At 38.4% G+C, this 24383-nt stretch overlaps 2 protein-coding genes and 1 pseudogene across 3 annotated transcripts in view; 1 reads left to right on the top strand and 2 right to left on the bottom strand.

Moving 5' to 3' along the window:
- Positions 1-6559: 6559 nt before the first annotated feature.
- Positions 6560-8888, bottom strand: LOC308266828 (zinc finger CCCH domain-containing protein 14-like; the record flags this gene model as incomplete). Its single annotated transcript, XM_080701219.1, has 2 exons — positions 6560-7233; positions 8855-8888. The coding sequence occupies 2 exons, from the start codon at positions 8886-8888 to the stop codon at positions 6560-6562; spliced, it is 708 nt and encodes a 235-aa protein (XP_080557345.1).
- Positions 8889-11128: 2240 nt separating this feature from the next.
- Positions 11129-20391, bottom strand: HYAL4 (hyaluronidase 4; the record flags this gene model as incomplete). The annotated part of the gene is made up of 3 exons (XM_080701218.1): positions 11129-11527; positions 13074-13163; positions 19438-20391. The coding sequence occupies 3 exons, from the start codon at positions 20389-20391 to the stop codon at positions 11129-11131; spliced, it is 1443 nt and encodes a 480-aa protein (XP_080557344.1).
- Positions 20392-21299: 908 nt separating this feature from the next.
- The window catches only part of LOC308266826 (large ribosomal subunit protein eL21-like), a 9256-nt pseudogene continuing 6172 nt past the window's right edge, over positions 21300-24383 (top strand). The window contains exon 1 of the transcript in view: positions 21300-21306. The product of the transcript in view is annotated as a large ribosomal subunit protein eL21-like (transcript). The remainder of the gene's footprint in view (positions 21307-24383) is intronic.

Genomic DNA, 24383 nt, shown 5'->3' with positions numbered 1-24383 from the left:
TGCTTTATATGTTAATTTGTTTGCTTTAATTATTCTATAAGTCATAACATCGCTTCATATCCCATAAATATATAAAATTATTATAAATTGTCAATGTATAACAGTTTTGAAATGAGTCCTTTCCACTTTCTATTATTGCAGACTTTATTACTTAAATCTATTCTAATTAATTTTATCTGGGTTTTTTTTTTCTATTTGTACACTACCTGTTTGCTTTTTGACTGAGATATATTGGGAAAAGCACTGAAATCATATTCAACATACCTGAACTAGAGTTTTAATTCTACAAATATCTATTAAGAGAAATGCCTTAATTCTTTTCTTTTCACTTATTCTTTTAAAAGAACATTTCTAAGAAACTTGTCAACTTTAAATTTTTAGTATTTTATGTTAATACATGCTCATTGTTCATAAATGACTGAAACTTCAACTCTGATATTAAAGAAATAAATAAAGAGATATTAGCTATTGTCATTAAGCATAGAAACTTCTGGAAGTGCAATCAAATCAGTTGCCAGAAGACTAAAACAGTAATCATAATCAGTTAATGAGAGGGACATGCCCAAGAATTATTTTATTTAAGTGACACCGGGTCATGTTTAACATTTTGTACATGTGTTTACTTAACATATCACATAAAGAACTGGATAACTAAAAGCTAACATGGAGCTAAGAATAAAATGTACCAGAAATAAAATAGAGAAGTGCAGGACATTGAAATATTTATATATACACTAACATTCAATCAGAACTGTTTCTGAGTTTGAAGAAAAGTTCCAGAACTACCATTTTTCTTGCTCTTCTTCTTTTTAATTGCAAAAATAAGTTCTGTGCAATTGAGCTACCACAGTCACTTGACTGAAGAATGACTTTCTATCTATCTTTACAAGCCAAGAAACCTTTTTATCTTTGGCAAAAGTACAAAGAGCCATTTATAGGCACCTTTAAATGGAGGTGTTCCTTTGAGATCATGACATGTTTGTAGAAAAATGGCTAAATTTAAAATTTAGGTATTTTCTGTAGTCAATGCTTAGTCCTAAAAGACTCTATGGAGCCTCTCAGAATAGTGTATCTAACATAGTACAGTATAGTTCAGAACACACATACAATATTCAGCGTTCAGCAAACACTCAGGTTATCTAGGAAGGAAAAATATCTCCTGACTTTGCTTCTGGTTAATAAGATAATTAGTTATCCCAAAAGACCCTTGAACTATGTATGATGCTATTAGATTTAGATAAAACATACTTTGAATGCAATGCTAGGTTCACAGGAAATATACGTAATTTACAATCCCTCTCCCCAGAAGAGTGACTCAGACTGGACTAGTGAATGTGGGTCAAAGAACAAAATAGTACTCTTGGCAGGACACTTTAGAGAGCTCACAGCAATATCATTGCTCTCTTTAAAAGACCAGACCTCCATCCAGCTGTATGTTGATACTTTCTTTGATACTCTTCTGGTGTGGACAAAAAGTTCTTTTTTTTCATTTTGACCTAGTAGATTTAAATATAACTGAGGTATTTGCAGCCCATTGCAGTTATTTTCTTTAGTGATATCAAAAATTTATCAAAATAGGAGACTCGTTGATTCTTGAGTGCTTTTGATACAATCCTACTGATCATTGATCTTGTTCTTGCTTTTATTATAATAAGCTATGCCATTTCATCTTCTGCATTTTTTCCCTAGACCTGAAATTGGGCATTTTTCTAAGATGCCCTGATCTGTATCTTTGGGAAATGATGGAGTAATCAGATGGATACATTAGTATTAGAACTGTGAATTTAGTAATTTTTCTTCCAGGGGTCAAAAAAGAAAAAAAAAACAGAGTACTATATAAATATATACAGGATAAGTGTATTTGTGGGTTATATTTTGCTGTCTGTGGTAAAAATAAATTAAATGAGTTGAAATAAGTCTTTTGTATTTTCTTCTGGCATTTGATGTAAAGATAACTAATTTGAGGTTCAAAAGAAAACGTTCAAGGCTTGGATATGATACTCTGTGTTATATTAAGTAGGTCATCTTCTTTAGAATCATACATAATTTTTCTACTTTAAAATAAAGATAACATTATCTATCACAGTTTTTTTCTTCACTTTTTTAAGCTTTTAATTTTGAAAAACACTACTATACATCAAATCTTTGAAATCAGTTACCATTAGTTATTTAATTCTAAAGCATTTGACACGTCTTGCCTTAACACTTTTAAAAACCACACACAAAACTCTATAATTAATACAATAGGCCAAAAGTTTCATCCTACTTTGCAGTTTACCCATCTGATCTCTATAATTATATAGTTCTGTCATTTAAAATACACTACCTAAATCTAATTTTTACATTTCAAAAATTATCTTCAGTAGTAATTATATTTTCTGTGGAGTTATTTCTGAGAATGTTATTTTTCAGAATGTGGGAATATATATGTATATTTATAATCTTGTGAGCTTAAAGTCTGTTTTCTAGTCCTACGTATATACTTGTAAAAAAATTATATAATTTTGTTTTTTTTTTTTTTTTTTGGTGTAGCTCAGGGGTAAAATGCCCCTGGATTACTTGATAACACAAATTTATTATTATTATTAATTCTTGTTAATTATTATTATTATTTTTATTAGTGTCAATTTTTATTTTTTATTTTTTTTTATTTATTTTATTTTATTTTATTTTATTGGTGCACTGTATTCATACATCATAGTGGGATACAAACTTTTGTAGACATACATGCACACATCGCCCAGTCAGCCCCCATCCAATCCCCACCCCATTCTCTCCCCATCCCTCCCTCCCATGCTTGGCTTAGTGGTTGACATCTAGTATTATAGTAATTTATCCAAAATTAAAAATGATAATCTCACATAACAGTTTCATTTGTCTGATGCCAAGCTTTTGATGATTTAAAGATAACATTTCAATATTTCTTTTTGCTTTCTTTCTTACCAGAGCATATTTTTTTCTGTTTTTTTGGTGAAACTATCATATATTTATATATTTATTTTTCAGAAAAAAATCTATCCTAATATGGAATATGAATTCTAGATACCCAAAATGATCTTGAAGAAGAACAAAGCTAGCAGATATATATTTTCTGATTTCAAACCATATAAAGCTACAATAATTGAAACAGTGTAATACTGTTCTAAAGGCAGATATATAAACCATTGGAGTTAAATACAAGCCTAGAGCTAAATTCTTCCCTATATTGTCAAGTTATTTTTGATAAGGTTTCCACGAACATTTGGTGGTGGAAATAATATTCTTTTAACTAAATATTGTTGAAACATAATAATTACATGGAAAAGAATAAAATTGGACCCTTACCTAATCCCACATACAAGTATTAACTCAAAATAGATAAAAGACCTAAATATAAATCTTAAGACTATAAACTTTTAGAAGAAAATCTGGGTCATAAAACCTCACAACATTGAAATTGGCAGTGATTTCTTGGATATGATTTCAATGGCACAGGCAACAGAAGAATATACAAACTCCCTAAAAAATAAAAAAATATTGTATATCCAAAGACAATGTAAACAGAGTTAAAAGTTACTAATAGAATTGGATAAAATATTTCCAAATGCTATATCTGAAGGTATATTAATATCCCAACTAGAAATCCTAAAAATTAACAACAATAAAGGCAAACAATACAATTTAGAGATAGGTAAAAGACTAACATAAATTATGAATCTCCACAGATAACCAATCTTAGTTGTCTGTTGGATGGAAAATCTTGTTTCTCTGGTTCTGGTGAGTGTTACCTATTTCTTCTTTGTAGTTAATCTCTTTGAGTATTTTCTCTAGCGCTGGTTTTGAAGACATAAATTCCTTCAGTTTCTGTTTGTCATGGAAGCTTCTTATTTCTCCATCTAATTTGATAGAAAGTTTTGCTGGATAGGAAATTTTTGGATGGAAGTTGTTTTCTTTCAGAGTTTGGAATATGTTACTCCAAGCCCTTCTGGCTCTCATGACTTGGTTTGGGAAGTCTGGAGTGATTCTAATTGGTTTGCCTCTGAATGTCACTTGGCCCTTTGTTTTTGTTGCCTTTAAGATTCTCTGCTTGGCTTCCACATTGGTCATTTTGACAATTATGTGGCGTGGGGATCCTCTTCTCCGATCCTGTCTAAAGGGAGTTCTATAAGTTTCCTGGACCTGTGTATCAACCTCTTGCTCTATGTTTGGAAAATTTTCTGCTATTACTTCCTTGAAGAGATTGTTGATCCCTTTGGTTTCACTTTCTTTTCCCTCCTCTATTCCAATTATTCTTAGGTTAGCTCTCTTAAGATGGGCCCATATTTCTTCAATGTCAGATTCCTGCTGTTGGATATTTTTTTCTAGATTAGAAACTATGCGTTCATTTTTGGATTGCTCATCTTCTAAGAGCGAGATTCTGTTCTCCATGTGGTCTAATCGGTTGTTTGTGCTTTGAATTGAGGCCTTTACTTCATTAATTGCATCCTTTATCTCTTTTTGGCTCTCTCTGAGTTCTTTTCGAAGCACCTCTATTATTTCTACAGTTATTTTCCTGATTTGATCTTCTAGAAATCTCTGATTTTCTGTTTTATCAGGTTCTGATGTTGTGGGGTTGTGGGCGGCATTCATTGCTCCAGTATTATTCCTCTTTCCCATGATTTCGGATGTTTGTGCCTTCTCTGGGTTCTTCCCTTGGGTCACTATGACTTCACTTAAGGTGTTCTGGATCTCGAGTCAGTAGTATCTCAGACCCCACTACTCCTTTACTGGGTTTTATCACAGAGTCTCCGACCCAGGGAGTCAATAGAGGCTGCTTTAAACTATGGGGGGTGCCAGGTTGCACGTTCTCCTATGGTGTGATATCTCTGCCACCACCACTCCCTCACTGGGTACCTCAGTTAGGTACAGTACTGGGATTTCTCCTCTGTGGCCCGCAATTTGACTCACTGTTCTTGAGTACGCAGATGTAGCTGTACTGGATTCAGCGAATTCACTGCTGCTGCTGCCGCCGGTGGCAATATGGCGCCGCGGCCACGCCCTCGGCCATGAGGCTGGCGTATTTTTTCTTCTCTGGTTTTGATTTCCACTCTGAATCCCTGCAGCGTGTGCTGAGCTCAGCCACTGGGAGCTTTAAATCCTCTCTGCGCCGAAAGGTCCCGCCTGGCTGTTCCGCAGCGGCTCACCTCAGCTTGCTGTAGCCGTCCGATGAGTTCGCCGCTGCCGCCGGCAGTATGGCGCTGCTACCGCGTCCTCGGGCGCGTGTGTCTCCTCTGTGGCCCTGAGCTCTGTTCTCAGTCCGCATTCTCTCTGGAGCCTGGTGGTTTTTTTTTGTTTTTCTGGTGATGGTGTTTTCTGGCTATGAAAGGCGCTGGTTTTGTGGTAATGGAGATTGGTTGTTAGCAGGGCTCTTAAGCCCCGCTTTTCTCGGTCGCCATTTTCCCGGAAGTCTCCCCTCCAAATTAAAAATAGTCTATGTTACTAGTAAACGAAAGCATTTTAAAGAACTGTTCGTTTTTGTTTTGTTTTTGCAGTTGTCATTCCAACTGTTTCTTGCCGTTTGCCCACCTTTCACAGAAGGTGAGGGACTTAAGGAACGTAGGGATCATTTTACCAAAGTGGCACTCACACTGAGAGTCCCATGATGCTTTTCAAACTAAATTTAAAAATTAAAAAGCAAATTTGAATAACTATTTTAAGCTGACTCTGCCTAAATACTTTTGGCCAGTCCTGCTTTCATGGTGGGTAAAAAACATATCATTGTTGGAGAAAGTGACAGCAGCTCAACTTTCAGAATAATGACACTCTCCTCACTACAACCATGCAAGTCTCAACTGCAGTACCGTCATTAACAATCATGAATGGTGATACTTACACAGTAGTGTACAAACGTGCCTCAAAGACTTTAATCGAATGTAGCTTTTCCTTAACTGCCTTCTCATAGTCAAAACAAAACAACAACAACAAAAAAAAAACACCCAATGTTGTAAAGTAGTTACAGTAGAAATAGAAGTAGTTCAGTAGAAATAAACTTACAAACTTGAAAAATTCGACACCTCAGATAGGCAATAAACGTCATATTATGGAAGCAATATATTCCAAGTTTCAAAGATTTGACAACTTCTGTAGAATAATCTTTCATCAGTAGATGGAAACTTTCAAAATGCATGATCTTCCGCCAGGTAGGACTGGGTATCATTCACTGGTTTGAGGTCGAATCCATTTCAAGGCATGTCTTGGTGGTACAGTAATGGTGGGATGACAGAATGTGCAGTCTGGTCTTGTACACTGAGTGTTAAACCTACAGTGTTTTGGATGATAGAGGGGACACTCCATTTTCTTACATGCTGGGAAGTAACGGCAGAGCTGACTGCTGGAAGATGGAGATGGTGTTGCAACTGCTTGTTTTGGAGACAGTACTGGAACTCTTCTACTCATGTGAGTGAAGAGACACACTGGTTTCATGCACTTTGCATCATATTTACAATTTGGATGAACAAACAAATATTTTTCAGCAAGTTCACAATTGGGGAAGGCTTTGCATGGTAAGACAGGATGGCGGTATGCACATTCGTCCCGGTTCTTACACGCAGGCCACAAAATTGAGGTCTTCATCAATGAGATCATCTGGTTCTAGCTTATTATCAATCACATCTTCTGAGGGAGCTGGTTCCCGCAGAGGTTTCACTGTTGACATCAGTCCGGTTGCAGTTCCATCGTCGTAAGTCTGTCTGACATTAGTGGTTTTCTGCTCCTGTGAACTTGTAGAAACCCGGGGATCTCTTTTTTCAGGTCTAGTGCTAGAAATGGCAAGAGGAGGCACTGCAGCTTCGTGTCTCCTATCATCTCCCCTGCTGAGACTGCTCTTGTTTGAAGGCACATTACTATCAAAGATACTGGTATCAGAAGACTTTAGACTAGAAGGCTCAGTTGTAACAGAGCGAAGTTTATCTAATACACCATGAAGCCACACGGTGAATCGAATTGTGTTGTTCCCTAGAAACAGGGACAGGTCCTCTGTCATTTGGTCCTGACTTTTCTTGTTGGCCACCATCACCATAATGTAATCTGGAAGTTCTTCATCAACGTAAGCTCCTAATTCTTGCAACTTCCCCTTAATGGCACTCCGGATCTTGCGGCTGATCTTGGTGCCGATCTCAATGGCTCTGCGGTGGGCTGCGGGGTCCGCACTGCATTTCGCTTGCCTGTAGCCCACCGCGGGCTCCCACCCCTCAGCCGAGCCGCCGCCGCCGCCCTCTATCACAGTTTTTATGAGAACCAATATTCAAAGCATTTAATAATAGCTAACATTTGCTGGAGAGTTTCTATGTGCCAAGTTTTATACTATGTTACCTAATATGAGTCTACAAAAAGGACAAAAGTTGCCTTTATTATCTCCTTTTTTATAAAGAGAATACCAGAGATTAGAGAAGCTGAGTAAATATCTTGCCACTTCCACAAAGGGAAGCTAAGATGGTCCACAGAAACCAAGGTCATTAAGCAGCTTAGAAGTTGGATTTTCTATCCAGAAGCAGCGAGACTAATTAGTTCCATAGAAAACCTGCAACTGGATGATCCAGAAATGTGTTGAGCAAAACCATTACTATCAGCCCAAATTAAGAAAAATTTAGATGCATTAAATTCATGGTTAAAACCAGAGAAAATGTTTTGGACTTAATTACATAGGAAGATGAATTTATGATGGAAAAAATTTGCAACCAGGATTCCAGATTGGGTTCCATATTGGAAAAGTTTGCCAAGTGATTCGTTCTCTCCAGTACTGAACTTTTGGTGAGTTATTTATTTATTTATTTATTTATTTATTTATTTATTTATTTTTGTGATACTGGGAATTGAACCCAGGAACATTCTACCTCCAAACTACATACCCAGCCCTATTTTATTTATTTTTAAACCAAGTCTAACTAGGTGGATGAGAGTCTCACTACTTACTGAAGCTGTCCTCAAACCTGTGATCCTCCTGTCTCAGCCTCCCAAGTACTGGGATTACAAGAATGCATCACCAGGGCCAGCTTTTGCAAGTGATTAAAACCATGTGATTTCATAGGTTAATGTGCTAAAATAAGAGGGAAGCAGTAATTCTTGAGAATAACTGCAATAACTCACTATTAATATGCCTTCATTTATAGTATACTTATAAATTCTACTGATTCAGGTTTCTGCATCATTCATTAACTCCTTCAATTAATGATATTTTTTTCTTTCTTTTGGTATGTGTGTGATACTGGAGATTGAGCCCAGGGGCATTCTAGCTCTGAGCTACACACCCAGCTTGATTTTAATTTTTGTTCTGAAATAGGGTCTTGCTAGATTGCTGAGAGTCTTGCTATGTTGATTAGGCTCTCCTCTCACCCAGAATCATCTTTTTTCAACCGCCCAAGAATTAGGATTACAGACAGGCATCACCACATCCAGCTTAACAGTATTTCTTAAACACATGGTATGTGCCAAACACTCTACCAAGTAGTATTCTAGCAGTGAACAAAATGAAATTATCATTTTCCCTGTTCACATTCTAGTTAGAGAAAACAGAAAATAAACAACTGTATGATATATTCTCTATGTCATAGGGCAATAAGTGCTCTAGACCAAAGAACTAAGCAAATAATAATAATAATAATAATAATAATAATAATAATAGTAATAGTAGTAAATATTCCAGTTCCATAGCCTCTGTGCTCTCCCTTGAATACACAAGGCACACTACCAAATTTTTACCAGCTATCTCATCTGCCTAGAGCACCCTTTTCCCAAGTATCCTCTGGAGGTCCTCTGGGCCTCTCTGCTTGGTAAGGCTCAACACATGGCCAATCCTACCCACCCCATTTTGCTATGTTTGCTTTCATATAGATCTTACTTCCTTCTAGCGTATGATTATCTGTGGGTTTCATGTCTGCCTTTCCCATGTAGAATGTAAGTTCCAAGAAGACAGCACCCAAATGTCTGATTTGTTCACGGATGTGTCCTAAAGCCTAGCCTGGTAAGAAGTAATGCTCACTGAATGGATTAATGAACAAACTGGTTGATGAGAAAGTAAATGAATTAGGGGGTGTGATCTGGAAAGTCTTCTTTGATGAGGTATAAATGGGAAAAGCTTGATTTTTCTCCTCCAATTAGATTGTCATCAAGGGAAGAAAATCCTGTCCTCTGGAGGTGTCTTTCAAGATCACAATACAAAGCATGGGGTTATGAACAAGACAAGGCAACAAGATGAGAAAATTGCCCAGGAATCTGTTTATCCTGAGCTTTTCCACTATTTTATCAAGAGACTGTTGGGAATCAGCAACATGTACTCAGAGCCAAAATCCCAATCATATGAAGAATGTGTCATTGCAGTTACTCCTCTGAATAACTTTCTGAGGTAGAAATATTACCAAATGTCGTGTGTGTGTGTGTGTGTGTGTGTGTGTGTGTGTGTGTGTGTGTTACTGCAGATTGAATTTATGGGCATTCTACCCTCTATCTATACCTCCAATCCTACTTTTTATTGTTTATTTTGAAACAGAGTCTCACTGAGTTGCAAAGGGCCTCACTAAGTAATAGCTATGACTGTCCATGAACAGCGATCCTCCTTTCTCATCCTCCCAAATGCTGGGATTACAAGCGTAGGCCATCACTCCCAGCTTATTACCAAATTTCAGATGACACAATTGGACATATAGATAACTTTCTGAAAGTCATACAACCAGATAGTAAAACCACAATTCAAATTAGACTTAAAGTGACTCTAAATTCTCTCCTCAAAAAATGCATATATGGCCGGGTGTGGTAGCGCATGCTTGTAATCCCCACGCTTGGGAGGCTGAGACAGGAGAATTGCGCAGGTTCGAAGCCAGCCTCAACCACTTAGTGAGGCTTTCAGCAACTTAGTGAGATGCTGTTTCCAAATAAAATATAAAATAGGTCTGGGAGTATAGCCCGGAGGTAGAAAGCCCCTGGGCTCCACCCCAATACCACAGAAAAATGCATATATGTTTGGGAGAGGGAAGAAAGACAGGCAAAAGTATCTACTATTTCTTATAGGCCCCCTTTTCCACAGTACTTTGAAGTCCCTTAAATGTCATTTGTCAAATCGCTTTTTAATAACCAATTTTGGTCACAAAAGTTACCACATGTACTTTTATTGTCAAGGCTCTCGTTTTTGCATCTATAGCATTGCCAAGCTAAGCAAACATGAACAATAGCCCAAAACACTTCACAGTATTTATACCACCAGGGTTGTTGAAATAAGGACTAATGGTGAATGAGAACTTTGCAATGAGTTGGGGCAACTCCCTTTGCCTCAGTGCTCCCAAACCCACCACACACACACACACACACACACACACACACACACACACGCACACACACATACATGCACATACACACATGCATGCACACACATACATGCACACACGCACACATACATGCACACCCACATACATGCACACACACGCACGCACACACATACATGCACACACACATACATGCACACACGCACGCACACACACGCACACACACATACATGCACGCACACATACATGCACACGCGCAGACATACATGCACACACACATACATGCACACACACACACACACACACACACACATCATGGAAATCCACATCAGAAAGGAGGCTGTACTCGGGGAGTCCAGGTAGGGAGCAGAAGCCCAGAATGGACCCAAGACTGTGGCAGAAACTCTGTATCTGGTCTTCTTCAGTGGATCAGTTGACAAGGCCAAGCCCTAAGGTGGGTGACCCCTTTTGTGAGTCACATGATTGCTTAGTCATGTGTCTTTAAATAAATTGCAAGCTGGAAAAACAGTCTTTGAAATCAATAATTTAATATTTCTATGTACAGTTTCATGTATGTACATTTATAAAGAACTAAGAATATATTTGCTTTAGTTTAAAATACAGTTGAATTGTTCCAGTAAGAAAGAGGAGGGCACTGATTTATTCTCCTGGTTCTGCTTTCTAACTAAAGTGGTGGCAAATAAAGTAATATGTTTCTATTTAAGTGACATACAGAATGTCTACTTATAATACCTCTCAAAGAAAATAGCAGGAAGAAAAGATCATCCCAAATTTCATCTCTTCCCTAATGGTATACTCTAGAGGCCACATAAGTCTCTTTAAACTCAATTATCTCACTACTGAAAGCTTTGATAACCTGCTAAAATGAGGAGGCACAGTGTTATTAGTGAACCAGAAAAAAGGAAAACCCCAGAGCAGCCATCAGCTGCCTTCATCTCTCTGCAATCAGCCCCTTCATATCCCTGATAACAATGACAGGAAAATTTCTGCGCCATCGCTGCCAGGTCTGCATCAGACGCTCTTCCCTTCACTGTAAAGTCTCCATCCTCTGAGGCCTCTATGTGGTAGCTTGCAGGGTTCAAGTGCAGGTAATCGGGAGCTTTCCACCTCTTCCTTGTGCACCTCCCATTATTCCTGCAGAGGTGAAGGCTGCACACCTCAGCTGCGCTGGTCACGTTGACTATGTAGCTCCCCAAGTCAGAGCTCAGGAAATGCTGCACCTTTGTACAGTTGCCCTAAAAATGCAGAAGCAAATATGTTAGTGTGTCTCCTGGTGCTGATAGGGTAAGAGCTTCTAGAACCCAAGGCAGCTCTTTGGACTCCCCTGAAACCTGATAGCTTAGTTTCCATTGGGGAATTCTTCAGTTCCTGGGCACTATGGCACTGGAGCCCTGATCGGAAGGGGAGAGGTCAAGGACTGAACGTGGTGAATATGCTCCATTCAGGAGAAGCAGCTGAGCATGCAAATAACCCCAGAGGGAAAGAGGATTTTGCCATCCTCCTGTATACACCCCCCCCATCTTTCTAGCTCCCACGTTAATGGGTGTAAAAGAAAAGGAATAAACCCAAATTAGAAATTGTCATACCTACTACTGACCTCCGGCCACCTTTTAGGTATGTGGTACTGTTCTTGGTTGTCTTTGAATCTCAATCATTATAATTGTCTTCTGAATTTTCTTGTTAATTATGCTTAAATATTGACTGTTCACGGAAGTTTTGTACTTCCATGTATAACAACAGAAAAGCCTGTAAGGTTGACTACGTAATTTCTCCGTGTGTGTTTCCTTACTATCACGTGTTCTAAACAAAGGTCATCTGAGTGGTGCGCACAATGCCCTGGTGAAGCTCTTCTCATGAGCCATATGAGGCCTGGGGTATCACCCCTATCACCCCTTGGAAAGTCAGAAACTGGGCCTCACTTTCTACCTAATTCCCAAAGGTGTGTATAGTCATAAACAGCTTCATGAATGATGTCTCTGTAGCAACAAATTGAGCTGGTTAAATTCTAAGAGTAATTTCAGATCATCATGGGTTACAAAAAAATCAGTTTAATTTAACCGAGAGTATTAAGTATGCAAGTATTATAATTCAAGGCAACATCTGTTATTCCATAGAGATATAAACAAATGACATCAGGAAACACAGAAGAGATTATGATTAATGAGGATTGGGGAAACTAGTAAGATTTCTGGGAGTAAATAGTATCTCAGCTGGGAGAAATCCGAAGAGACATTTAAATCCTATTTTAAATGCTATTAATTTTCAGCTGGTTTCTCTATAGAGAAGAAAAATAACTTCAATGTGAAAATTAAAAAGTTACCATCTGTTTCTACTTTCCCAAATAGGATAGAACACATTTCATGTAGTAGATATATTAATGGCTCCAGCATCAAACCATCTGTGGTTAATGCCAGCTGCACCACTAACTAGCCTATTTCCCTGGTTAGTTTTCTCTCTAGCTTCCTCATTTATAAATGAAGGTGCTAGTCAGTACCTCAATGTGACCACAAAGTGAACAAATGCAAAACAAAGGAACAAAATAATTTCTTAAGTACACTCTTAACACATAGTAAATATCCAAAAAATATCAAGGTCATGATTACTATCTTTACAAAAGTTAATAATATTCACTGAGCTATTTATGTACTTGGCACTGATTTGGACTTTTATTCTAAAACTGGTTTACCATGGGGTCTGAAAGCTTTGATCAGAGTGAGCTCCACAGAAAAAGAGACAAATATTTTGAAAACCATGGCATACACCCTCCAGGTACTGACTTACCTCAGATGAAGTTAAATTCATGTCTCCCCAAATAACAATGCCTGCAGCTCCCAAGGCAGCACTTTCTCCTATGGTGCTAGTTAGATCTCGCTGGATTGAAGAGTAGAGTTCATTATTAAACTGCATGTAAAACAACCCACCAGGAATTAGGAGTAGAGGCTAATTTTAATAAAATAAGGCTGGAACTGAGCTCATCATGCACACCGTAGAAATTATTCTCCACTTTCTTGGAGTAACACAAATGTGGAGTTAACCAATACTCAAAATCACACCCTATAATCATATGGAATGAAATATAAATATTTTTTAAAAATATTTTACCATGCATAATATTATTTTGAAGATATTTGGCCTACAAATAGTCATTGAAAAATACTAGAAGTTGATTAGAGACATATATCCACAAACTAGTTTTATGTATATAATTCATAAACAGAATTCAGAAGGTTTCCTGCTCCATATATAATTCTCTTAGATAGTTCTTTTTTTTTTCACTTTGCAACAGCCCAAGGGGACAAAATTAATGGCTCCCAGCTTTGATTTTTTCCATCTTTTATACATAGTTCTAAAGTTATGTATGTTTTATTTTAAAATGCTTGATTTAATGGGCTGGATTTATAACTCAATTAGCTATGGAAAAGTCACTTTTTTCTCAGAATTGTAATGATAAATGGAAACAAGAATTCAGCAAGAGAGATTCTGGTTTTGTAGTCTTAAAAGATTATTGTTTTTAGTGTATAAGGATTATCATGGACCTACAAAATTTCAGGAGGAAAATAAGAATTGACTGTATGCTATTGGTTTCCTATTTTATTATATTATAGTATATTCTCCTACACTCTTTTTTTCTTTTTTCTTTATTTTTTGTTTTTTTGCCGTACTGGAGATGGAACCCAGGAGCACTGTACCTCAGAGCTATACCCCCACCCCTATTTTTTAGTCCATTTATTTTTGAAACAGGGTCTCACCAAGTTCCGAAGTGCCTTGCTAAGTAGCTGAGGCTGTCTGCGAACCACGATCCTCCAGTTTCTGCCTCCCGAATGCTGGGATTATAAGCATTCACCACCATGCCTGGCTTCTTTTTTCTTTTCTTTTTAATTTTTTTTCCTGGTATTGGTGATTGAACCTAGGAGCATTCTACCTCCAAGGTACAACCCCAGCCCCTATTATTTTTTGTTGTGTAACAGGATCTTACTAGGTTGCTGAGTCTCAAATTGTTGCTGAGGCTGTCCTCCAACCTGAGATCGTTCTGTCTCAGCTTTCCAAGTACTGGGATTACTGGTATAATCTGGCTTCTCTAACTCTTTAGATGACTAACCCTTCATCTCTTACTCCAAGGGTGAACTTTCACCAGTTAAAGGATAGAAAAAGGCGATGTGGTGGAACACGAGCGCAAAAACGTTAAAATTTCTTTGCCTTGGCCATTCATCATAATAGCAATACTTCAGGGATAAAACTCGTTCCTGACTCAAATAAGAATTTTATACACAGTGGAATTTTACTCAGCCAAGATTAAGAACAAAATTATCTCATGTGTAAGAAAAGGAGTGGAACTATAGAATATTATGCTAAGTGAGATCAGCCAGTCTCAGAAAGTCAAGGGTTACAAGTTATCTCTCATAGGTAGAAGCTAGAGAGAAAATAGAAATGAAAAGGACCTAGTCAAGTGAGGAGAAAGACCACGGGAATGGTGGAAGGGATCAGAGGAGGGTGTGGAGGGGAACTGAGGACTGAGGAAGAGAAAGGTTCAAATAAGGCTTTGTCCACATGAGATTTTATTACCAGTCTCACTGAGATGTATGGGGAGGAGGAAGGGAGAGCAGGAATCATACAGAGGGAATACACCATGTGATGTTTATACTACTCTGAGTCTCACAATGTTGTATAATTACAGTGACCAATTAAAGCTTTTTTTTAAAAAAAAAAAAGCCATCCATCCTAATAGGAAGAAAATCTTTTTCAATGTCAGTCTTTTGGGGGTATGGGGGCCGTAATGTGCTAGTAATTTTCAAAAAGGGAAGAAAGTTTGGTTTAAACTTACCTTCTTTGGAGTTCACATCTGTTTCCATTCCCCAGGACCATAGTGTCAGCTACACAGATCAGAGCCAACATAAAAGGAAAGGAGGAGGTTTGGTGAAGCTCAGATGAGATAGCGTTGAAGGGAAGAATTTTGAGAATGTCAAGGGTCTGATGTATATGGGCAGAGACCCCATGCAGAACCCCTCCTGCAAACTCTGCCCCGTGTCCACAGACCCTGGCTATACTAGGGAGGGGGCAGAACTTCTCATGCTTTCACTTTGAAACACCCCTAGGACATCACAGTGACAGTCACATGGTATGACCAGAGATGGGGACGTCCCCAGCAAGCATCTTTTAGGTCAGGCATTGTTATCAGAGGAAGAATGGATATAACAGTAACATTCTGAATTTACAGGTTGCTGATCCACATTTAGTAAATATAGAAGTGACAGATGTTTGTGGTGACAGCCAGCTGTGACTTCTGAGATAGATGCCAGTTTCTTCCCAATGCATCCTTTGGGTTATTATAAAAGACAGTTTATGGGAACTGATTGAAAATGTCAAGTCTTCATGCACACACTGACCAGAGATAAGGAGACATTATCAAATATAAACAAAAAAATTTCACCAAATTATTTTACTACCACTGGGCAGCATGCAGGGTGCTAAATGACTCACAGAGCAGCTGTGTTTTGGAGATCAGAAAAGCAAGGGTACTACCCTGTGTGTGCATGTCTGTCCCTATCACTAGGAGCTACATTATGATGGGAGACTATAATGCACCATAAAAGTATAAAATACAAAAAGAGTGGACAGAGACCATCTGAGAACATGAGCCACATAGATGGTGCCATGTGGAAGGAAAAGTTAAGGAATAGCAGGTGTCATGAAAATGAGCCTCCTGGGCTCCAGTGTGGCCCTGCCAATGATCCTCAGCCTCTACTTCAGCTCTGAGAGCCCTAGGGTGTAAAACCCCTTGAGGGTTCATCTTTTACACATGGGCTTCCGTCACAGAAGCTTATCAGTGGAGGAAAGTAAGGTGTCCCTATGGGAGCTAGAATCTTACTAATGTGTTCCCATCACCTACCAAGGAGATACCAACCAATTACAGAGATAAACAGCTTTAGATCCATAGCCAAGGAAGCTCTGATCATTCTTTCTGTAAGGCATAGCATCAAGGTGTATAAAGATTGGTTTATTTGTGTAGGCAATCTCCCATGTGAAATGAGGCATTTCTGCCTCTGTACTATTTCCTCAAGCTGTGCCTGCTGCCTGAGATTCTATTCTTAGATATACCGAGGTTAAGATTAAGGCTTTGAGTCTTGTTAAAACATGGTTGTTATACCATATATATTTCTGTAGTGCTTCAACTTTTCATATACTTTTTCTCATTTTATTTTCATTATACTTCTGCTAAATAGGATGGATGACATTGTGCTCTATTTTTCTTTCTTTTTTTTATGTTTGTGGTACTGGAGATTGAACCCAGGAGCATTCTACCTCTGAGCTACACCTCTAGCCCTGTTTTATTTTTTGCTTTAAAACAGGGTCTTGTATGGGTATACAAAACTGCACCTGGCTGATACTGTTCAGCTTTTACTTTAAGTTATCAAGGCATTTAGGTCCAGAAAGATTACAAGGTTTGCTACTTACTGGTAAATCTTGCCTCTAATTTTAATTATATATGTGCATGTACATTCTAAAATGTAGATATCTTTCATGCTATCCAGAGATACGGCTCTGTTAGAAATAGAAAATCCTTAGTCATCACATAGAGTTTGATACAAATGAATATCAGGTTTTAAAAAATTTGTGGGAAGATTTTTATGGTGGACAGAGTACAATGGTGACTATGCTGATGGTTTTAAATACTTAGAAAATAGCTTGTCATTCAGAAAGGAGAAGGATATGGAGTGAGATGAGACCCAAACTGCTGTTTCTTCTTTCCTGAGAGTAAAAACAGAAGCACTTCTGAAGCCACTGCTATGAAAGAAAGAAGCTTACCTACAGTATGCAGAAAGTGGAGAGTGTACCAGCAGTCTGAGCTATTCTTTTGAAATGGACACGCTGTCCTTTGAAGCTTATTGTTTTTTGCAAAAGTAAATTTATTATCGCTATTATATAATCATCGGCTACTTATGTTGTAATTACCAGGTCTTCGTTTTTTTTATTGAGTCTTTGTCATTTCCTTATTGACTTGTAGAAATCATTCATAAATAATAAATAATAAAAATTATCACCAAAGAAAGGAACTTGTTTGATTTAAACATAGAAAAGAAAAAGGTTCATACTATTTAACTTCCAATGTCAGACTCAGTATTATTTTGTAACCTCGTGATTCAAGCTATTTAGATAACCTTTTAAAACCTTCCAGATAATACTAATTTCTTATCATTCTTCATTCAGTCATTTGTGCCTTATTTGTCTGGCTAGTGTGAATGTTAGCTCACCATGAAGACTTTGTCTTTCCTTGTCTCATGAATAGTGTCAGAGGCATGGCGTTTTCCATCCTTCACACCTCTGCCCATTTGTCCTTTGACTACTCTACATACTCCACGGATACACATAAGTCAGGAGAAAGCCCTCACTGGGTGCATCCTTAGCCTCTTCCTCTATGTGCCTAACACTTGGAAGATCTTTGAGTTTTGTTGGTTTGTTTGTTTGTTTGTTTGTTTTTGTGGTACTAGGGATGGAACCCAGGGGCTTTCTACCTCCAGGCTACACTCCCAGACCTATTTTGTATTTTATTTGGAAACAGGGTCTCACTAAGTTGCAGAGAGCCTCACTAAGTAGCTGAGGCTGGCTTCGAACTTGTGCGATCCTCCTGTCTCAGTCTCTCAAGGGCAGGGATTACAAGTGTTCATCACCACGCCCGGCTATAGATCTTTGTATTTTACCACAGGCTAGAAAATTGAAGTTTTTAATACTGAAGGAAAAAAAGATATGATTCTGTTAAAACATATTAAACCCCTCACGTTCCATAGTATCTTAAAACACCCCTGCATTACAAATGAGAAGGACTGGACAAGTCTTTTCCATGTGGAAAGTTTACACATAATTACCCAAATTCAAAGGTTAGTGTGCCAACTACTTCCCCTAGAAGTGTCTGTTTAAGTAGCCAGAGTAATAGAGGGAAAGATAATACATCTGAAATTTTGCCTGCTTTAAAGTTACTGCCATGATATGTGTGAGAAACAGAATAAAACCTCTAGTTGTAAGTTTTAACCTAGAGTTACAAAGCCACCTATTAGTTGAGTATTAAATTTAGAAACCCACTCATACAATCAACTATTACTGGAAATCATAAAGGCAATAATAACCCAGATGTCCAAACTTGTGGAATCACCTACTTTTGGCAGATTTACAATTTTTTCATGCATTTTAAAATAAAAAATAGTGATAAAAATGAATAACAAAATTTACAGTTCAGTAGCATTCAGTTTATTTACGTGTTGTAGCTCTCTTGTACATATTTTTAAGGTATTAAGGATCAAACCTCTGAGATATACTTCCCATCCTATTTTTATTTTGAAACAGGGTCTGGTTAGGATGCTGAGGTTTCCTTTTTACATTGTATCAAAGCTGAACTAATGCATTTATTTTTCCTCTCTCAATAGTTGAGATGGTAAAGTGAGAATTAGGAATGTCTTTCATTTCTCTTCCACATGTATGAGCAAACAACTCCACTTTAAAACATCTTCTCCAACTTTCTTTATTTTTTTTCTTTTCTTTTTTTTTTTCTGGTCTGTGGATGGAACCCAGGGACATTTGACCTCCAAGCTACACTCCCTGCCATATATATATATATATATATATATATATATATATATATATATATATTTTTTTTTTTTTTAATTCTTTATTTTGAAACAGGGTCTCAATAAATTGTGGGGGGCCTCACTAAGTAGCTGAGGCTGTCCATAAAGAGCGATCTACCTGTCTCAGCCTCCCATATGCTGGGATTACAAGCGTGTGCCACCACGCCCAGCCTCCTTTCCAATTTTCTAATGTGTTAGACCACCAAAGATTTCAATTACCTTCCATCAGAACGAAGGCTAATCGTGAGGGATTAGAGTCAGGGCTGTTAGGGAGCAGGAGGTATAGCAGCTGCTGGTGTCTTACTTTAAAACCTTCTGACCTTAAAAAGGGTCCTTAAAGTGTAATAATAAGATAAACAAAATGTGATTTGCATAAATGTGAAGCTAAGTGGATCAATAGTCAATGAGTAATTAAGGTCTATCTAATCACCCATTATTTGCCTGTTTTCCAAAGAACATAATTAACAAAGAAATGTCTCTTTTAGAGATTAGAAAAATTGCCCACTATTTTGCAAAGAGCTTCTTACCTTAGAAAGAAAAAGCAAAGGTTCATCTCTATACCCCAGCCTTGTGTAGACAAATACAGGCAGAGCATAATCGTGGCATGTCATGGTGGAGATCCGCATGGATTCATGTACCCGGAACTGTGAGAAGTGCAAAATATTTTCACCATCCCCAAAGGATTTCCTGACACCAACTGAAGGATATAAAGCAGCACTGCTGTTCCACAGCCAAGAGAGTTCATTGTTCCTCAGAACTTCCTCTTCTGGGCATGACCCAGTGTAGTTTGGGGCATAAACATTATAATTGTGGCAATCAGGATATAAATAGTAGCCCCAAAGGCCCTTGGGTCGGCTCTTAATCCCCAATTTGATGGTTTCCTTCATGAAAGCTTTTGCACTTTCTTCAAAGGTTGCTTTGGCTAAGTACTCAATCTCAGTGGCTGATAAGTTCTCTTGTATATCAGAAATAAGCTTTCTTGATTTCTGTCTGTAGACATCTTTCTTGTTCCAGTTCCGGGCCCACTGTGGGCGCCAATATTCCCAGTCTATAACAGCAAGTCCGCTGAAATCTTCAGCAGGGATATAATAATTAATGTCTTGGTCAGCTTTCTCCAGATGTTCTTGTAAACTTATGTTCTGGGGAAGACCTCCATTAATGGGGACCCCCTGTGATGTATACCATGGATAATATCCCAATCTGTTGACATAAAATATAGTGACATTTTGCCCCCTGGCCTTGGCCAGTGGACTTCCAATCATCTGAAACATCTTTAAATTCAGTCTTACGTTGTATTTGATCAAACACTGATCTGTTGGAGCATTCCAAGCAGCTATAAAAGGCTTCCTTTGATAAATTGGAAGCCGGGCAGGTTTGAGAGAAGAGATGGACTTCAGAATAAAAAATATAAGCAGCCATGAGGTAAGGTATATTGGTTGAACAACACAAAGCCTCAGTTGTCCTTCAGATAATAATTTCATGATAAGATGTAAACCTACTTTATCTTCTGTTTTAGTGCACTTGGGAAGACCTATGGAAAGATTTAATTTTATGTTAGTGATTATTCTGAGGGGAAAAAACTTAAATATTAAATGGATACAATTATTATATAGTTATATTTTAAGTGCATTATATTTAAAGAATTAATGGAATACAAAAGCAAGGTATAAGCCAAGCATGGTGACTCACGCTTGTAATCCCAGTACTTGGGAGGCTGAGACAGGAGGGTCACCAATTCGAAACCAGCCTCAGCTATTTAATGAGGCCCTCTGCAACTTAGTGGGATCCTGTTTTTAAAATAAAGAATAAAAATATGGCCAGGGGTGTAGCTCAGAGGAAGAATGCCCCTGGGTTAATTGCCAGTACCAAAAAGAAAAGGTAAGTATAATGACCAGGCTTGTATTCAGTGATGAGCAGTGTAATTCAACAAACTTTCATGGGGCACTAGACCCTGTATCTAGAATAAAAAATGGGTAATATATAGCCCTTACCTTCAAGGGGCTCATGATTTTTAAAAAAAGAGAAAGAAAGATGTAAATATTATTCACCATGATTTTGGAAAGCTCACTAAATCCCAAGCATTGGGCTAATAAGTGCTTCATAAACATTATCTTACTTAATCTTTATAAGAACTTTATAAGGTTTATAATTACATTACCATGTTACAAATGAGGAAAACTGATAAACTGAGACCTAGGAAGATGTCATATTAAATGAAAAATAAGGCAATGTAAAACTGCAATAATCAAGTAATACATGATAATTTATGAGAGCAATTACTACTCCCAGGGTAGGCAGTAGGGGAGTAGGTAGGAAGGGAACATAGTTGAGTGGTAAGGAACACAAGAGAGAAGGTTTGACACAGTGAACTGAGCTGAGAGATGGGACCATGGATGGTAATAGAGGGGGAGATGGAAATTTCCTCAAGTTTCCTTCTTAATCATCTATTTCAAAAACAACTACAGCTGGGCGTGGTGGCACACACTTGTAATACCCGCATTTGGGAGGCGAAGACAGGAGGATCACGCTGGTTCACAGCCAGCCTCGCTGGCTTAAGAGACCCCGTTTCCAAATTTAAAAAAAGTATAAAATAGGTCTGGGGGTGTAGTCCAGAGGTAGATGGGCTTCCAGGAACCCTAGTACCACCAAAAAAGAAAAAAAGAAAAAACAACTACAAAAAGGTCTTTTTTGAGCAAACTCTTCAAAGGATTTGATGACATTAAGCCTTTGCATTCTTCTACAAAATGAAAATTAAAATGTGGTTATGCCTAGCACCATGTTCTTAGGATCTAGAGTAGACATTATCCTTTCCTAAGTACTAAGGAGCAGACTCTCTTCCTCTATAGTGAGTTCTGCACTGCATGCTTGATGGGAGGAAGATCCCATATTTCACTAAACAAGGAAAGATACCCAAATGCTTGCCCAGCCTTCTTGTAGCTTGGATGCTCATGTGGGTCTTGGCCAGGCCAATTAGAGGCAGCCTAGATTTTGGATTGGGATCTCAGGACTCAAAAAGGCTGAGTGGTGGTGTTGCTAGTGGAGACAGAAATTGCATTGTGCAGGAGCAGCTGGCCTTGGAGGTATCCAGAACTTCATGTCCACGATATTACTGTTAAATGGCAACATGTCCTCATAGGACATAATCTTTTGTTGTTGTTGTTTTTGGTCAAGTAAACTAAGTTTTGTTTTTGTTGTTTACAACCAGGAACACTGCTTGATAGAGAGAGGTCCTTTCCCTAAAATCTGGGGTTTGTGAGTATAGTAGTTCCTCCAGCAAAACCTATCATCTGTGCAGCCTGTTGTGTGCAATATGATTATCATTCTCACCACCAGTGGTCAGCATTCAATCGTCATAGTAATTCTCAGGCCTAGGATACTGAGGTGAACAAAAATTCTGAGTAATTTATACAACTATTTAAAGACATTTAAGAAGTCCTAAATAGTAAGGGGATGGTGTCACACACTTGTAATCCCAGTATCTGGAAGGCTGAGACAGGAGAATTGCAGGTTTGTGAACAGCCTCAGCAACTTAGGAAGGCCTTCCACAGCATAGTAAGAACCTTCAAAATAAAAAATAAAATAAGACTAGGCGCACAGCTCATAGGTATAATCTCTCCTGTGTTCAATGCCTAGAGTCACAAAAAAAGAAGTCCTAAGCAAATTGTTATATACAAAATATTTATTTTTAAAAACTATAGATGTGGACATTTCCATTCATTGAATAAATGTATTATTTCACAACTCAAACATGAGTAAGATTACCTCACTTCTTAACGTGAAGTATACCATACTGAGGGTCTAAATTATGGTTTGAAGAAATTCGTGTTTTGAAGTGAATCTAATCTTAAAAACACAAAAAGAATTGTGGCGTTCAACACTGCTCTATTTCTTTTAATTTTTATTATATTCTGCTTTGGTAGAAGGAGATACTATAGATGAGCAAATAAGGTGACCTAACTGAGGGGGGTAGGAAGGGGGGGGAGGTAAATTACTTAAACATATCAAAGTCAATCACTAAGCCAAACATGAAAAGGAGGGAGGAGATGGGAATGGAGTGGGAGTTGGGTAAAGGCTAATTGGGTGATGTGTGCATGTATGCCTCCACCATCTTGTACACCATTAAGATGTATGACTACAATACGCCAATAAAAATTTTTAAATGGATTTGCATATGAGTTCATTAATGGAGGAAGAACTTTTCTCTTAACTTCAAATTCAGTCTTGTTTGCAAATTCTATATATGGGTATGCATACAAAAAAAAAAAAAAAAACTATCCTACCAAAGCACTTGCTGCTTCTGGTTTTATTGAAAATACAGCTTTCCACTGAATGTTGTTTCCCCTCTGCTGCCACCAAATGTCCTGTGCATTTAGTACACGTCACCAGGTGATTTTTTCTCCTATTCCAGAATATTATTATTCTCTTTACCCCTGTGCAGATTACATGGTAGCAAGCAACCATAACTCCTGATAAAATGAATACAGGCCAATTAAATAAGTAGATCTTTGCATCATGTCTTCTGTTTGTTATGTCTTGGATTCCTGGTGGTGACTCTTTATTACAAGTGGCTTTAGACACCTTTGGTCCCCTGAATTCTCTAGCTGTTTTCTGCTCTCGTCCTTTTTCCTCCACTAAGGAACATCCCAGGCCTGGCCTTGGACAGGTGGTGCCCTTTGCTGCAGAATTCCTCAAAACCCCTCTCCCTCACCCCACCCAGGCCATTAAGAGAAAGAAAAGAAAAACCACTGCGATTTGGTGCTTTCTGGACCAGTCATTGTACCCTATGGACGTTCTGGGTTCCCACACTCAACCCCTGGACACCAATGGCAACCGCCTTTGCTTTCTTACTTAGCCTCTCAGAACCTTCCCAGGAAGGTCTGCTTCCTGTAAACAGATCTCTCTTTTATAGAACGGAGGGAGAGCTGGAAAGATACCTATCCGGGCTTCATCTAGACTTGTCCCTGCATTCTATCACCCATTTTTATCGTAATCTTCTAGGAAGACATTTTGAAGGCCCCTGAACATTCCACAGAGGCCCAAGCCACAGGCTGAAGGAAGGTCGCTTTCTCCACAGACGTCTCCCCAGAAAAAAGAAAGAGGCCCAAGGAGAAGGCTCAGCTGCTCTACGACTCCTACTTTGTCTCGCGAGAGGCAAGTTGACAAAGGCAACAGAGAAGTGGGGTGTATCTCTGGGGTCCCCCGGCCTCACCGCTTTGCCGGTTCCTCTTCCTGGCAGTGAGGGAGGAAGTGAAGAAGGCAGGTGTGGTGCGCTTGGGGAGACAGGCCCGCCATGTAGGAATATGAGTCTGTGAGGAAGTCCCTCCCCGAGGCGGTCCCTCCTCTCACTCCCTCCTCACGAAAGCTCAGGTGCTTGTGACAAATTATGAACAAGAGGAACCCTGTTGCCAGGCATGGTGGTGGATATCTGCATTCTTAGTACTTTGGAGGAGGAGACAAGAGGATCTCAGGTTTG

This window comes from Muscardinus avellanarius, assembly GCF_963383645.1.
Source record: "Muscardinus avellanarius genome assembly, chromosome: 9".
In the NCBI taxonomy this organism is placed as follows: Eukaryota; Metazoa; Chordata; class Mammalia; order Rodentia; family Gliridae; genus Muscardinus; species Muscardinus avellanarius.
The sequence above is the reverse complement of the archived record's forward strand: the minus strand, read 5'-3'. Positions and strand labels throughout refer to the sequence as shown.